Genomic DNA, 16,252 nt, shown 5'->3' on the forward strand with positions numbered 1-16,252 from the left:
TTATATCCAAAAATCTCAGTTTACATTGGCGCGTTATGTTCAGTAATGTTTTGCCTCCAAAACATCGGGTGATTTTGCAGAGCCACATCAATTTACAGAAATACTCATCATATACACTGTATATTGAATAGGCAATCACTTGAAAAACTACAAACTTCAGATTTCCCACTTCCTTGTTGGATTTTTCTCAGGTTTTTGCCTGCCATATGAGTTATGTTATACTCACAGACATTATTTTAACAGTTTTGGAAACTTTAGAGTGTTTTCTATCCAATGCATATTCTAGCTTCTGGGCCTGAGTAACAGGCAGTTTACTTTGGGAACGCTTTTCATCCGAAGGTGAAAATACTGCCCCTTTGCATAAGAGGTTTTAAGTCAGGATTCCTATTTGACTCCGCCATGTCTCCTTGCCTGTCCAATATTTCCTAATATTTCCTTTTTTTTACCTGTTTCTCCTTTCTGGGGAGGTTCCCATTGCTTGGAAGGCAGCCACGGTTTGTCCTGTATTTTAAGGGGGAGATCAAGCTGATCCTACCTGTTATAGGCTTATTTCTATTTTGTTTCCAACACTGTTTATCAAAAGTGTTGGAAAACGTGTCAATAATCAACAGACTGGCTTTCTTGATGTCTATAGTATTCTCTCGGGTATGCAATCTGGTTTCAGCTTAGGTTATAGATGTGTCACTGCAACCTTAAAAGGTCCTCAGTGATGTCACCATTGCCCTTGATTATAAGCAATATTGTGCTGCTATTTTTATTGACTTGGCCAAAGCTTTTGATACGGTAGACCATTCCATTCTTGTGGGCCGGCTAAGGAGTATTGGTGTCTCTGAGGAGTCTTTGGCCTGGTTTGCAAACTACCTCTCTCAAAGAGTGTAGTGTATAAAGTCAGAACATCTGCTGTCTCAGCCACTGCTTGTCACCAAGGGAGTACTCTAAGGCTCAATCCTAGGCCCCATGCTCTTCTCAATTTGCATCAACAACATAGCTCAGGCAGGAAGCTCTCTCATCCATTTATATGCCGATGATACAGTATTATACTCAGCTGGCCCCTCCCTGGATTTTGTGTTAAACGCTCTACAACAAAGCTTTCTTAGTGTCCAACCATCTTTCTCTACCCGTAACCTTGTTCTGAACACCTCCAAAACAAAGGTCATGTGGTTTGGTAAGAAGAATGCCCCTCTTTCCACAGGTGTTATTACTACCTCTGAGGCTTTAGAGCTTGAGGTAGACACCTCATTGAAGTACTTGGGAGTATGGCTAGACGGTGAACTGTCCTTCTCTCAGCACATATCAAGGTAAGGTAAGGGTGCTCTCGAGCGGCTAGATGTTCTTTACTATTCGGCCATCAGATTAGCCACCAATGCTCCTTATAGAACACGTCACTGCACTCCATATTCCTCTGTAAACTGGTCATCTCTGTATACCCGTCGCAAGACCCACTGGTTGATGCTTATTTATAAAACCCTCGTAGACCTCACTCCCCCCTATCTGCAATATCTACTTCAGCCCTCATCCTCCACATACAACACCTGTTCTGCCAGTCACATTCTGTTAATGGTCCCCAAAGCACACACATCCCTAGGTCGCTCCTCTTTTCAGTTCGCTGCAGCTAATGACTGGAACGAGCTGCAACAAACACTCAAACTGGACAGTTGTATCTCAATCTCTTCATTCAAAGACTCAATCATGGACACTCTTACTGATGGTTGTGGCTGCTTTGTGTGATGTATTGTTGTCTCCACCTTCTTGCCCTTTGTGCTGTTGTCTGTGCCCAATAATGTTTGTACCATGTTTTGTGCTGCTACCATGTTGTGTTGCTACCATGTTGTTGTCATGTTGTGTTCCTACCATACTGTGTTGTCATGTGTTGCTGCTTTGCTATGTTGTTGTCTTAGGTCTCTCTTTATGTAGTGTTGTGTTGTCTCTCTTGTTGTGATGTGTGTTTTGTCCTATATTTATATTGTATTTATTTTTTATTTTTAATCCCAGCCCCCATCCCCACGGGAGGCCTTTTGCCTTTTGGTAGGCCGTCAATGTAAATAAGAATTTAGTGATAAGAACTGACTTGCCTATTTAAATAAAGGTTAAATAAAAAATACAAAAATATAACAAATAATGAAATCAGTCAATTGAAATAAAGTCATTAGGCCCTAATCTATGGATTTCACATGACTTGGAATACAGATACGCATATGTTGGACACAGATGCCTTTTAAAAAAAGGTAGGGGGCTTGGATCAGAAGACCAGTCAGTATCTGGTGTGACCTTTTACCTCATGCAGCACGACATCTCCTTCGCATAGAGTTGATCAGACTATTGAGTGTGGCCTGTGGAATGTTGTCGCACTCCTCTTCAATGGCTGTGTGAAGTTGCTGGATATTGGCAGAAAGTGGAACATGTTGTTGGACACGTCGATCCAGAGCATCCCAAACATTCTCAATGGGTGACATGTCTGGTGAGTATGCAGGCCTTGGAAGAACTGGGACATTTTCAGCTTCCAAGAATTGTGCACAGATCCTTTCGACATGTGACATTATCATGCTGAAACATAAGGTGATGCAATTGTGTTCGTTGTCTGTAGCTTATGCCTGCCCATGCCCTAACCCCCATGGGGCACTCTGTTCACAATGCTGACATCAGCAAAGTGAGGCCAGTTGGACATGCCAAATTCTCTAAAACGACGTTGGAGGCGGCTTATGGTAGAGAAATTAACATTCAATTCTCTGGCATGCCAATTGAACGCTCCCTCAAAACTTTAGACATCTATGGCATTGTGTTGTGTGACAAAACTGCACATTTTAGAATGACGTTTTATTGTCCTCAGCAGAAGGTGCACCTGTGTAATGATCATGCTGTTTAATCAGCTTCTTGATATGTTACACCTGTCAGGTGGATGGATTATCTTGGCAAAGGAGAAATGCTCACTAAAAGGGATGTAAACAAATTTGTGCACAACATTTTAGAGAAATAAGCTTCATGTGCATATGGAACATTCTTGGGATCTTTAATTTCAGCTCATGAAACATGAGACCAACACTTCACATGGTGAATTTATAGTTTTGTTCAGTGGTAGATAGGTAATATATTTTTAACCATGCAACTTGAATTCAACAAAGAGGACACTTTAAATGATTGTTGTATCATTGACACGTGTGCCAACTAATGCCCTCCAAGCCCGTCCCTAGACCCAGAAATGATACGACTAAGGAGACATCCAGATAAGCTGGGCTCACATTTGCAGGACTCGCACCTGTCCTTGGACACCAACAGATGAATTTCGACAATGTAGGTCATTCGGCTCAGCTCGTGTCACTTTGAGAAGCGTAGAGGTTTACCTTACCTTACGCATGCAACACTTTCATGGAGTAAAACATTTCCATTGAGCTGGCCGGCAAGTGAGCAAGGGGAAAAGAAAGTCCAGGCTGCCTCAGAGGATTATTGCACAGCACACACATTGCTCATAAATCAACTTTGGATATTCAAATACTCACACTACTGACTAATTAAATTTAACACTGTGGTTGATCAACAGTGGAACTCAATAGTACATCTGAGAATATAGAGCTCTGAAGAATATACAGTGGATATTATTTACCCAAATATGTCTGTCCTCCAATACAGGCCTAGGAGGAGCATGCGGTAAACTCCATCTCGAAGTAGCGCACCACAAAACACTGAGAAAAACTGTGAAAGCTTTCCCAGATATGGAGAACAGTGTCCAGATCTACCCCTAAAGTCAATATGGCTTCACAGTAATAGCGCTGTATATCACTTGAGGCCAGGGGCACTGTAAGGCCATTTAACTGTGGGTGAGGCCGGGAGGAGTAACAGGCTTCAGTAGTGGGGCTGATTACATAAACCAGAGATCGAGTTCATCTCACTGACACTTTACATTGAAACTGGAGAAATAGCCTTCAGAGAGCCCAAACTCAAGTCCCGCCCCACCCTCTCAGTGTCTGCCAAATGGAGGTGCTATGTGTGGAGCATTTACAACATCCGCCACACCAACACACACACACACAAGGGTGTGTGTGCTTGTGTGTGTGTGTGTGTGTGTGTGTGTGTGTGTGTGTGTGTGTGTGTGTGTGTGTGTGTGTGTGTGTGTGTGTGTGTGTGTGTGTGTGTGTGTGTGTGTGTGTGTGTGTGTGTGTGTGTGTGTGTGTGTGTGTGTGTGTGTGTGTGTGTTTGCGTGTGTGTTTGTGTGTGAGTGAGTCTGTGAGTGACTGTGTGTGTGAGCGTGTCCTGATTGACCCTGTAGATTTGGAACACCTATTCACTTGGTCCACAGACTAAGAACAAACAGTTCTCTAGGTCAGCTGCAAGACAGTATTGGGGTAAATGGATATACCCTGAAGGCTTGTCACATAAATAGAATCCGCAAAGCCAAACTGTCATTCCTACATATTCTTATTCACATCCCAATTACCCACTTGCAAAAGACACAGATTGTCTCTATTGTTAGATGCAGAAAGGAAAGAACTTTCAACTGATATTGCTAAATCACATTACACTCCTTATTAGTAGTGAGTATTAGCAAGAACTGTAGTACTTATATCATGACACTACTAGGGCAAGCGTGAAAGCCGTGGCACAAACACACACACATCTGCATGCACACTCACAATCTATATAATGCTAATGTCTGCATAAATACAGTTAATTTTAACCAAGCGCTATACTTAGCAGGATAAACAATCTCTGCCGGGGAATATACTGTGTGGTGGAGTGACCTGTGTGGTATTAGAGGGGTGTTTGTTTGGCAAGGCGACAAACTTCACCGTTATAAATGGACCTCTGCCTCCCTCACCCAGAACACACTGTCCTGGGACGCTCCAGGGTCGTGTGCTGCCTGCTTGGGGGGCCTGTGGTTGGACACCTAGCCCCCTCCTCTCCCATGGCCCTGTCCCCCCGTCACACCATCCAGCCTTCCGACTCTCTCTCATTCCTGTCTGTCTCTTGGAAAGTAAGCGGCAGAAATGTGCGTGGCAGCCAAGAAACGTAACACCTGTTAACAGCTGAAATGTCCCCTCTGTTCCTTCTCCCGACACCCCAGTGTTCCCTCGTTCTCTCGACTAAAATGTGTAAACCTTGTGGGGTGAAACACTAGGCCATGGTCTCCAAGACAAGATGAGTATAAAATTGAGCAGAATTTAGTGTAAAATAAATCATTTAAATTCAATAAACACATGATTTATGTTTTATGCTAAATGTGTATTGTTAGGACATTACATTTTTTGGTTGATTGTGCAAGAAGACATATTACGTGTTATTAGGTTATTATGACATCATTACTATTTCATCATGCAAAACCAAGTAAATGGTAGTTGGTGATTTAGAAGTGCCACATTCTGCTTGATCAAATTCTGTATTTCTCAACACTTGACAGCAGGTGGTGCTCTTAGTTAAGCTAAAAGGAGACTCATTTCTGATTGGCCCAAGGACATCGATATGGTTTTGATGAGTCAGGGCAGTCCTCATTAATGATGGAATAGAAGTTAGGGTACGCCAAATGTGTTAATATTACTAGATCATATGGGGAAAAACTCAGTTTGGCTGATAAACACAAAAACTATCAAAATAAGGGCACAGGACGCAATGAATGAAATACAACTCACTGGCATGTTTAGAAGATAGTGGCCAGTCTGAAATGTAAGGCATCTACCATAGAGGACCCCATACTGGCTGCGTTTACACAGGCAGCCCAATTCTCATATTTTTTACACTAATTGGTCTTTTGACCAATCCAGTCAGATTTTTTCACATCAGATCTTTTTCAGAGCCTATCTGATTGACCAATTAGTGAAAAAAAGATCAGAATATGTCTGCCTGTGTAAACGCAGACACTGTTCATTTGTAACAAGCGAGTCGACTGGATGTTCTGAGTTCCATATTGGAAGCTTAGCCACATGTATTAATAGTGCTGCAGATCTTCCAGATACCACGCCAGAGGGAAACAGGAGAAACAGGAGAAGGTGATAGATCTCCATCTTGTCTTTGAAGCTTTACTGATTGGCTGCGTCATTGATCAACTTCAACTAAATCAGCGCCTACATTAAGAATGATTAATCGGTGGATGCAGTTATTTGAAAACAATTAAGTTTCACCTGTGTGCGATTATGGAGCCTCAATGCTATCTAAGTTTAGAGTCTGAACTATTTATGATACTATAGGACACAGACTGATAATGAGATACTATTCTGGGGTAACGATAGGCTACACTAAATCTATTGTCATTGGTTTTCTTCAGTTACGTAAAAAAATGCTTTGAGGGAGGCCATCTACTCCTTTGTTGTTACAGAAACACAGTGAGACACTGTCAAAAACAGCCGGTGCACAACAGTACAGACCAATGAGATGTAGTACACAGTTACAAAAAACAGATGCTGCAATGCCGTAACATGAACGGAGCCCTCCCACCTGGCACACACTGGTTGAATCAATGTTGTTTCCACGTCATTTCAATGAAATGTTTTTAGCAATGAAAAACTATTCAACTGGTGATAACTATGGAATCAAGTATCATAACTTCTGTAGTAGCCAACATACTTGTACTTCTTCTTCACCAACATACTCCTACATTCAAGGCCTATTGTACAGTGAGGTGGCTTAAAATCCATTCCCTGCTGGGCTTCTCAGCTCACATTACTCTTCAACACTACTACCACACATTCAATCAGCCCCGTCCAATGTGTTGAGCTCAGTAATTGAATGTGACATTTAGCTGAGGCACAAAATGTTCCAGTATATGATACACCCAGCCAGCAGAGCTGTGGTGGTTACCAGCGGTATCAGAGATGTGATTAGGACAACAGAGAGAGGCAGAGAGATTGATCTGGGAGTATAGGCCAATTTCCAGTAAAGATAGGAATGTCTACCCTGGTCATTTCAGGGCAATGATAACTGTACTGTACGTGAGGAGAACAAGGACGTGTACTTGGAGATCACCCAATTTGCATCAGTGGGAGAGAAAGGACGCTGTGCTCTGAGGGGTAACTATGAATAAAGTTTGTATTTTAATATAGTATCAGGTGTTGTGATACAGTGCAGACAGAGGAGTGGGATCTCCTGTGGCAGCGGGGAATGGCTTTCCTCTTTAATCACCCTATCATAATCACAATGCCCTCTGCTGCCTGGCAGTTACCATCTGTAAATAAACATTTCAATGTGTTCTTAACTGACTTGCCTAGTTAAATAATGATTCAATTTTTAAAAGTTCAAATGTTTTACCAACCAGCCACCAAAAATAACTATCCAGGGAATCTCATTGTATTTAGTTCCACACTACAGAGGAACTAAATACAATGACATTCCCTGGAGAGTTGTTTTTGGTGGCTGGATGGTAACTGCCAGGCAGTAGAGGGTATTGTGATTATGCCACAGGAGATCCCACTCCTCTGTCTGCACTGTATCAGAACACCTGATGCTATATTAAAATACAAACTCTAATCCTAGTTCCCCCTCAGAGCACAGCTTCCTTTTCCCCTCCACTGATGCAAATTGGGTGATCTAAAGGGCTTCATACCCACGCAACTGCCATCTGACAGGCACCACTCTAACTATGTGGCCGCGGGTGATGATGGACAACAGGTATATTCCTGCTCAGCTGCTTTAACTAACCCACACGACATTGAGCACTACAAATTGTTTTCCTGGAGTGGACACAACACACTGCTGATTTGTGACCTTGTGTTTACCATGGTAAAAACTGTGAGGAGATGAGGATACAAACAAGGATACAACAAGTGTCTCATTACGTCAATAAACAGAAGGGATGGCTGTGTAAACATAGGTATCTTGTGGGTATGACAGAACCATGTCAGCAGGCATCTTAGTTATATCACACAGTAGTCTTGAAATTTCATTTTTTCATGTTCCTAATGATGCTACTAGTAGTTCATCTCTGTGACCAATAAAATGTGATTTGATTTGATATTAAATGCCAGGTGCTAACAACCACTACAAAACTGTACTGTACTACTCCAGCTGCCTTGAAAGAGAGAGACAGAGATATAACTGTAGGCTTCTATCATTTCAATGGTCTTTTTCTCTTCCAAATCACCCATTTGCCATTATGTTTATGTCCATAATGTCTAAGACATAACTCTTATACTCTCCAACCAGTTGAGGGGCTATCCTCCATATACTTCAGTTGCATTTTACCTAGCCGGGACACCACAGATCGTGTTCCGTTACATCATTCCATCATGGGTCCATATCAACTTGAAGCTCTTACCATTCCGGGCTAAATGAATGGACACAGAATTATGTTTCCTATGTTTCCTCAGTGTGTAGGCCTACATGATACAAAAAACATGCTTGTCTTGTCCCCTTAAATATTTGTAATACACTTAAGTTAGTGTTGAAAGTGAGAAATGCTGGGGCATCTACAACTGTCACGGAATTGCTGGAAAGTTTTTCAGTGGAAATATAAGCTGGTGAAACAACACGTGGTCATATTACGTGTAAAGTGTAAGGTTCCAATGCCTAAGGCCTTCTCATATCTTACTACAGTGCTGACAGGTACCGGTGGGCTGTGTTCTACTTCAGACTTGTATGCAATGGAACATCATATCTGTGCCAGAACTGTGGGGGGTTTTATACTGTTTTAAAGCTACAGTAACAGCATGCCCTGCTCAAATGAACAAACTGAAATAGTGTAAAAGCAACATTCCAAAGCCACGCCTTTCTAGCTAAAGTCCTAAAGATGTCGGATTTTCATTTGACCGGTGAAAGTACAATACTGTTAATAAAACCGTGTGTTAGTGCGGGTTTTCAGTGAATTTATATAAATCACAAAGCTCATCTGCATTTCCCGCGGCACAGGAAAATTCTCACTAACAATAGTGTTATCAAATTAAGATCCTGCATCTGTAGGTCACATGACCCAGGTGCTGCATGCTTTCCAGTGCTTTGTGAGATAGCAACGAGTAGCATTTTCACAACAACCACTGTCATAAAGCAAACTCCACACTTTTCTTATTTACAAGACATCAAAAAGCCTTCTTCTCTACCTGCACATTAGAGGGAATGGATTCTTTAGCCGTCCTCCTGTAGCAGAGTAAATCCCAGAGCCTGTGCCAGAGGTATGAAGCCATCAGACACATACTGCTCACTAGCCAAATGTCCCTGCCCTTGAAGAATCTCTCCATGTCTGCACTCCTCTACTTCCACCTGCTTTTACCCTTTCCTTTCTTCACTCTCTTCTTTCCAGTCTACGCTCTGTCTTTAATCTCAGTGACCAACGGGAGCCTCTCGAAGAGAGAGAATTCAGAGGCTTCAGAGAGGAAGGTTAAGAGAGATGGCAGCAGTACACTGATTAGGAGAGAGCGAGAGAGGGTTAGCAACGCCCAAACATTACTACACCGTTACCTCTGCTCCACCGCTCCAACTCTGTCAACCCCCACCCTTCAGCTCCATGTTGCCCAAAGGACAGAAGGGTTTGACCCACTGACAAAAGAGTGACAGGTGACAGCAAAGGGTGTCTAAGAGACACACCTGCTGAGAGGTCGTTCTCTCTCTCCATCGCTCTCTCTCCTTCTCTCGACACCCCGCCTCTCTCTCTTTCTCTCGACACCCCGCCTCTCTCTCTTTCTCTCGACACCCCGCCTCTCTCTCCTTCTCCCTCACTCTCTCTCTCCCTTTTACCATCGTATACTTTCTGATCAGACAGTCAGCTCTCTTTGGCATGTGTGTACAAATGGCCTGTTTGGGTGCTAAGTATGTCAGCAGACATGATAATGATCTTAGTTTGCAAGGGTAAAAACCACTGGTTAGAGGTGTAGTAGTAGAGGTGATGATAATAGCACAAGGGAATGATTAATAGATAAAAACAACATGTCAACAAATGTCACAGTAACTCGTAAAACTAACAAGAGCTGAGGCAAAACATGACATACAAGTAAGCAAATCTGAGATTATTGGGGTTCTGTAGCTTGCTTGCAAATTTGGAGACTTGGGTCCGGGTGTAAATAGCTAGCGCTATTGGATAACTGTTGTAAATGTCGCACTGCAATTCACGTGTTTTGATTGGACCATGACCTTTACACTTCAATGAACGATTATCAGGGGACTCTCTTTAGTTGGGCTGTATTCACGTACTTCAACATCATTAGATTTGCTATCAATACACACCAATGGCGGAGAATTTATAATGTACACTAAATAGCATATCATTACAAAATTCCCCGTAAATAAATTATTATTATATAAATGATTATTATTTCCCCCCTGTGGTGTCTGTTAATGTCAGGCAGCTGTATTTAAAATGTAAAATCTCTCTATAAAGTGATTGCCTCAAAACACACTCCCATATGATCAGCAAAGCAGAGCTGCTCAACAATGACACATTTTGGCTGTGAAAGGACATGGAGGCTGGCACCACATCATCTGGCTAATGCTGCCAGCCTGACACTGGGGGGTAGCATGGTAGCAGAGATACCAAAACAACTGTGGCAATGTGTGGCATGTCTGGAAAAGACCCTGGATTCCATTGCATTTGCCACAGGCCAAAAGAGTTCACTGGTCTGGTGAATAGCAGCCTACCCCAATCAACTGCACTTGGACACTGTGTTAATAAACCTCCAAATGAGCTTAAAATACTCTTTCCGTGGCCTCCAACTGCTTTTAAATGCTAGTAAAACTAAATGCATGCTCTTCAACCGATTGCCGCCCGCCTAGCATCACTACTCTGGACGGTTCTGACTTAGAATATGTGGACAAGTACAAATACCTAGTGGGTCAAAAAAGTATTTAGTCAGCCACCAATTGTGCAAGTTCTCCCACTTAAAACGATGAGAGAGGCCTGTAATTTTCATCATAGGTACACTTCAACTATGACAGACAAAATGAGAAAAACAATCCAGAAAATCACATTGTAGGATTTTTAATGAATTTATTTGCAAATTATGGTGGAAAATAAGTATTGGGTCAATAACAAAAGTTTGTCTCAATACTTTGTTATATACCCTTTGTTGGCAATGACAGAGGTCAAACGTTTTCTGTAAGTCTTCACAAGGTTTTCACACACTGTTGCTGGTATTTTGGCCCATTCCTCCATGCAGATCTCCTCTAGAGCAGTGATGTTTTGGGGCTGTTACTGGGCAACACAGACTTTCAACTCCCTCCAAAGATTTTCTATGGGGTTGAAATCTGGAGACTGGCTAGGCCACTCCAGGACCTTGAAATGCTTCTTACGAAGCCACTCCTTCGTTGCCCAGGCGGTGTGTTTGTGATCATTGTCATGCTGAAAGACCCAGCCACGTTTCATCTTCAATGCTCTTGCTGATGGAAGGAGGTTTTCACTCAAAATCTCACGATACATGGCCCCATTCATTATTTCCTTTACATGGATCAGTCGTCCTGGTCCCTTTGCAGAAAAATAGCCCCAAAGCATGATGTTTCCACCACCATGCTTCACAGTAGGTATGGTGTTCTTTGGATGCAACTCAGCATTCTTTGTCCTCCAAACATGACGAGTTGAGTTTTTACCAAAAAGTTATATTTTGGTTTCATCTGACCATATGACATTCTCCCAATCTTCTTCTGGATCATCCAAATGCTGGATGGCGCAGTGGTTAAGGGCGCTGTACTGCAGCGCCAGCTGTGCCATCAGAGTCCCTGGGTTCGCGCCCAGGCTCTGTCGTAACCGGCCGCGACCGGGAGGTCCGTGGGGCGACGCACAATTGGCCTAGCGTCGCCCGGGTTAGGGAGGGCTTGGTCGGTAGGGGTGTCCTTGTCTCATCGTGCACTAGTGACTCCTGTGGCGGGCTGGGTGCAGTGTATGCTAACCAAGGTGGCCAGGTGCACGGTGTTTCCTCCGGCGCATTAGTGCGGCTGGCTTCCGGGTTGGATGTGCGCTGTGTTAAGAAGCAGTGCTTGGTTGGGTTGTGTATCGGAGGACGCATGACTTTCAACCTTTGTCTCTCCTGAGCCCGTACGGGAGTTGTAGTGATGAGACAAGATAGTAGCTACTACAACAATTGGATACCATGAAATTGGGGAGATACCATGACATTTTTTTATAAAAAATCCTACAATGTGATTTTCTGGATTTTTTTTCTCATTTTGTCTGTCATAGTTGAAGTGTACCTATGATGAAAATTACAGGTCTCTCTCATCTTTTTAAGTGGGAGAACGTGCACAATTGGTGGCTGACTAAATACTTTTTTTGCCCCACTGTAGGTGTCTGATTAGACTGTAAACTGTCCTTCTAGACTCACATTAAGCATCACCAATCCAAAATTAAATCTAGAATCGGATTCCTATTTCACAACAAAGCATCCTTTACTCATGATGCCAAACATACCCTCGTAAAACTGACTATCCTACCGATCCTTGACTTTGGCGATGTCATTTACAAAGTAGCCTCCAACACTCAACTCTGCTAATTGGATGCAGTCTAACACAGTGCCATCCGTTTTGTCACCAAAGCCCCATATACTACCCACCACTGCGACCTGTATGCTCTCATTGGCTGGCCCTCGCTACATATTCGTCGCCAAACCCACTGGCTCCAGGTCATCTATAAGTCTTTGCTAGGTAATGCCCCACCTTATCTCAGCTCACTGGTCACCATAGTTACACCCACCCGTAGCATGCACTCCAGCAGGTATATTTCACTGGTCATCCCCAAAGCCAACACCTCCTTTGGCTGTCTTTCCTTCCAGTTCTCTGCTGCCAATGACTGGAACGAATTGCAAAAATCACTGAAGCTGGAGACTTATATCTCCCTCACTAACTTGAAGCATCAGCTGTCAGAGCAGCTTACCGATCACTGTACCTGTACACAGCCCATCTGTAAATAGCACACCCAACTACCTCATCCCCATATTGTTATTTTTTTGTTGTTGCTCTTTTGCACCACAGTATCTCTACTTGCACATAATCTGCACATCTATCACTCCAGTGTTAATGGTAAATTGTAATTATTTTGCCACTATGGCCTATTTATTGCCTTACCTCCCTAATCTTACTACATTTGCACACACTGTACATAGATTTTTATATTGTGTTATTGACTGTACGTTTGCTTATCCCATGTGTAACTCTGTGTTGTTGTTTTTTGTCGCACTACTTTGCTTTATCTTGGCCAGGTCGCAGTTATAAATGAGAACTTGTTCTCAACTGGTCTACCTGGTTAAATAAAGGTGAAACCAAAAATGTGATAAAAACTCATTCAAGTTGGTACCAATCAACCATAAACTTAAACAAAGGAAAAGGACGCATTAAATCTGCTATATACATGGTGTCGTGATGTTGGCCTGGGGGTAGGTTTATGATATTCAAGTTTTTACTGTCTCTGGTGAAATTGAGGAACTGCTCTCAAATGCGTTTATACTATAAGCTTGTGAACCATACCACTGGTCTTTGACTACTTATAGAATGCAGTATAGTGCACAAATTAATTCTATGTAAAAGGTATATTATTCTATTTTGGGATACTGCATAATGGTTTCTTATCAAGTCCGAACTAAACCGTACAGCAGAGTATGGAGTCAAACTATTGGCTCCTTTTTCAAAGTGGAGAGAGATGCCACCCTGTGGCTAAAACGCTGACTGCATCTTGGTTCTGTTCTTTTTGGGGGGTTGTGTTAAAGCCCCCTCTTGGTGACACAGTAGATTGCAGCATGCTGCAGTGAAGGGACTATGACACTAGATGGTACCAATCAACCATAAACTTCATAGGCGTGACAAAGGAAAAGGACGCATTAAATCTGCTATATACATGGTGTCGTAATGTTGGCCTGGGGGTAGGTTTATGACAGTCATAAATACCTATTCCCCCCCTTTTCCTCTCTCTACCCTACTGATGTTACATTTACAAACCCTTTGGTTAACATAGAGATTCTGGGAACATCAGAAGGTGGGGGGGAAATGAACTATATTCTGGTAATCCGACCAATTGAACATATGCGGTGGTACTTAATGAATAATGTCATTTCGGTTGTCATCTGAGACATTCTCATCAATAATAAGATGACATAAACTCTACAGTGGAAAGTCTACACATCAGAGTTATCGGATTCACATGGAATTGTTGTTCAAATTAAATGTTTGAATATGAAATTATTCGTGATGGGATGAAATGTGATTTTAGCTTCTAAAATGTGAGATTTGGGTTTTCATAAGGTTAGGGCTATGCTCTATCAGTGGCCCGCATCTGTAAAGGGACATGGGCTATAAAACTTTTTAAACACGCCCTCCTTTCCCTTCCTATATAAAGCCTTGACGACAATGTAACCTCCTGTTCCGAGGATGTGAGGACGACTGTCCGATGTCAGAATGGTTCAGATAATAACTACAGAACGAAGCCAACATCAGCGTGAGCTTTGGTTGCGAATGGTATGAACGTTGAACTCTTATTACTACAGAAGTGATACCTCCTAGCCGTTGAGTTAGCAACAGCAGCTGCAAACGCAGGTTAGGAAGGAACAGCCAGAGTATCCCATCTACCACACAACGACGTTACTACAACGTATCCAATTTACCAGCAGAGACATTCTTCAAAGGACAAAGGACTCGGTTGGGCAACACAGCCTTCCATCTACCACCAACCTACCGAAGCGCAGCTCAGAGTAAATATTTATCGCATTTTCCTCTTCCAAATGGGCGGTAATTTAGAATGCATAAGATTCTGTATTTACCATAGCACAACTTCGCCCTTTGTTCCTCAGTCTTCCCGCTCTTTCACTCAAACTCAGTCCTTTTCTTTTGTGTAACCAGCTGTCATATCGGTTCTGCCCGCTAGGGACGTTTTCCTTTATGACGTCATTTGTAATCAAGTTATGATTTAATTATGTGTATGTGTAATTCTGTGTGATTAGTTAGGTATTTAGTAAATAAATAATTAAACCCAATTTTGTATTGCTGATTCAACTTGTTAGCCAGGGTTCGTGCAGATAACCAAGAATTTACAACTTTCAGATGAGACTGAATTAGGATGACGATTAATATTGACTGCTATTGATGTAAAATATGACTAGGTCTTTAAGAGGTTATTCGGAAGATAACAGCTCTATAAATATTATTTTGTGGTGCCCCGACTCTCTAGTTAATTACATTTACATGATTAGCTCAATCAGGTAATGTTAATTTGTCGATGTAATTTTATAGAATAGCATGTCATATCACTTAATCCGGCATAGCCAAAGACACGGCAATGGAGTGTAAAAAACATTAGGAACACCTGCTCTTTCCATATCATATCACCAGGTTAACCAGGTTAATCCAGGTGACAGCTATGATCCCTTATTGATGTCACTTGTTAAATCCACTTCAAATCTGTGTAGATGAAGGGGAGGAGACAGGGTAAAAGAAGGATTTTACAATTGAGACATGGATTGTGTATGTGTAGTGAATGGGCAAGACAAAAGATTTAAGTGCCTCTGAACGGGGTATGGTAGTAGGTGCAGGGCACACCGGGTTTGAGTGTCAAGAACTGCAACACTGCTGGTTTTTCATGCTCAACAGTTTCCCATGTGTTTCAATAATGGTCCACCGCCCAAAGGAAATCCAGCCAACTTGACACAACTGTGGGAAGCATTGGAGTCAACATGGGCCAGCATCCCTGTGGGATGCTTTCGACACCTTGTAGAATCCATGCCCCAACTAATTGAGGCTGCTCTGAAAGCAAAAGGGGTGCAACTCAATATTAGGAAAGTGGTCCTCATGTTTTCTATAGTCAGTGTATAATATGCCTACCAAAGGAGGTTGGTGACACCTTAATTGGGGGGGGGGGGGGGGGGGGGGGGGGAATCAGTGGAATGGTATCAAATAGCTGATGCCATTCAAATAGCTGATGCCATTCCAAACAGCTGATGCCATTCCAAATAGTTGATGCCATTCCAAATAGCTGATTCCATTCCAAACAGATGATGCCATTCCAAACAGATGATGCCATTCCAAATAGCTGATGCCATTCCAAATAGCTGATTCCATTCCAAACTGATGATGCCATTCCAAATAGCTGATGCCATTCCAAATAGCTGATTCCATTCCAAATAGCTGATTCCATTCCAAACAGATGATGCCATTCCAAACAGATGATGCCATTCCAAATAGCTGATGCCATTCCAAATAGCTGATTCCATTCCAAACTGATGATGCCATTCCAAATAGCTGATGCCATTCCAAACAGCTGATGCCATTCCATTCGCTCTGTTCTAGACATTATTATGAGCCATCCTGGTCTCCACCCTCTCCAGGTAGTAGAAGAAGGCCAGCTTGGCTACGTTGTTCTGGCTTTCAGCAA

General features: G+C 42.5%; 1 protein-coding gene across 2 annotated transcripts in view; it reads right to left on the reverse strand.

The window, feature by feature from the left end:
• Window positions 1-9,607, reverse strand: part of LOC139386520 (myosin light chain kinase 2, skeletal/cardiac muscle-like) — a 37,162-nt gene extending 27,555 nt beyond the window's left edge. Inside the window, exon 1 of one of the 2 annotated variants that reach the window (XM_071132115.1) lies at window positions 9,015-9,448. In XM_071132115.1, the coding sequence (XP_070988216.1) occupies window positions 9,015-9,152 (138 nt within the window). In that variant the 5' untranslated portion in view covers window positions 9,153-9,448. Of the gene's footprint in view, window positions 1-9,014 lie in introns of both variants that reach the window. The other variant, XM_071132116.1, reaches the window with a different exon arrangement.
• Window positions 9,608-16,252: the final 6,645 nt, after the last annotated feature.

Source organism: Oncorhynchus clarkii, chromosome 28, assembly GCF_045791955.1.
Source record: "Oncorhynchus clarkii lewisi isolate Uvic-CL-2024 chromosome 28, UVic_Ocla_1.0, whole genome shotgun sequence".
In the NCBI taxonomy this organism is placed as follows: domain Eukaryota; kingdom Metazoa; phylum Chordata; class Actinopteri; order Salmoniformes; family Salmonidae; genus Oncorhynchus; species Oncorhynchus clarkii.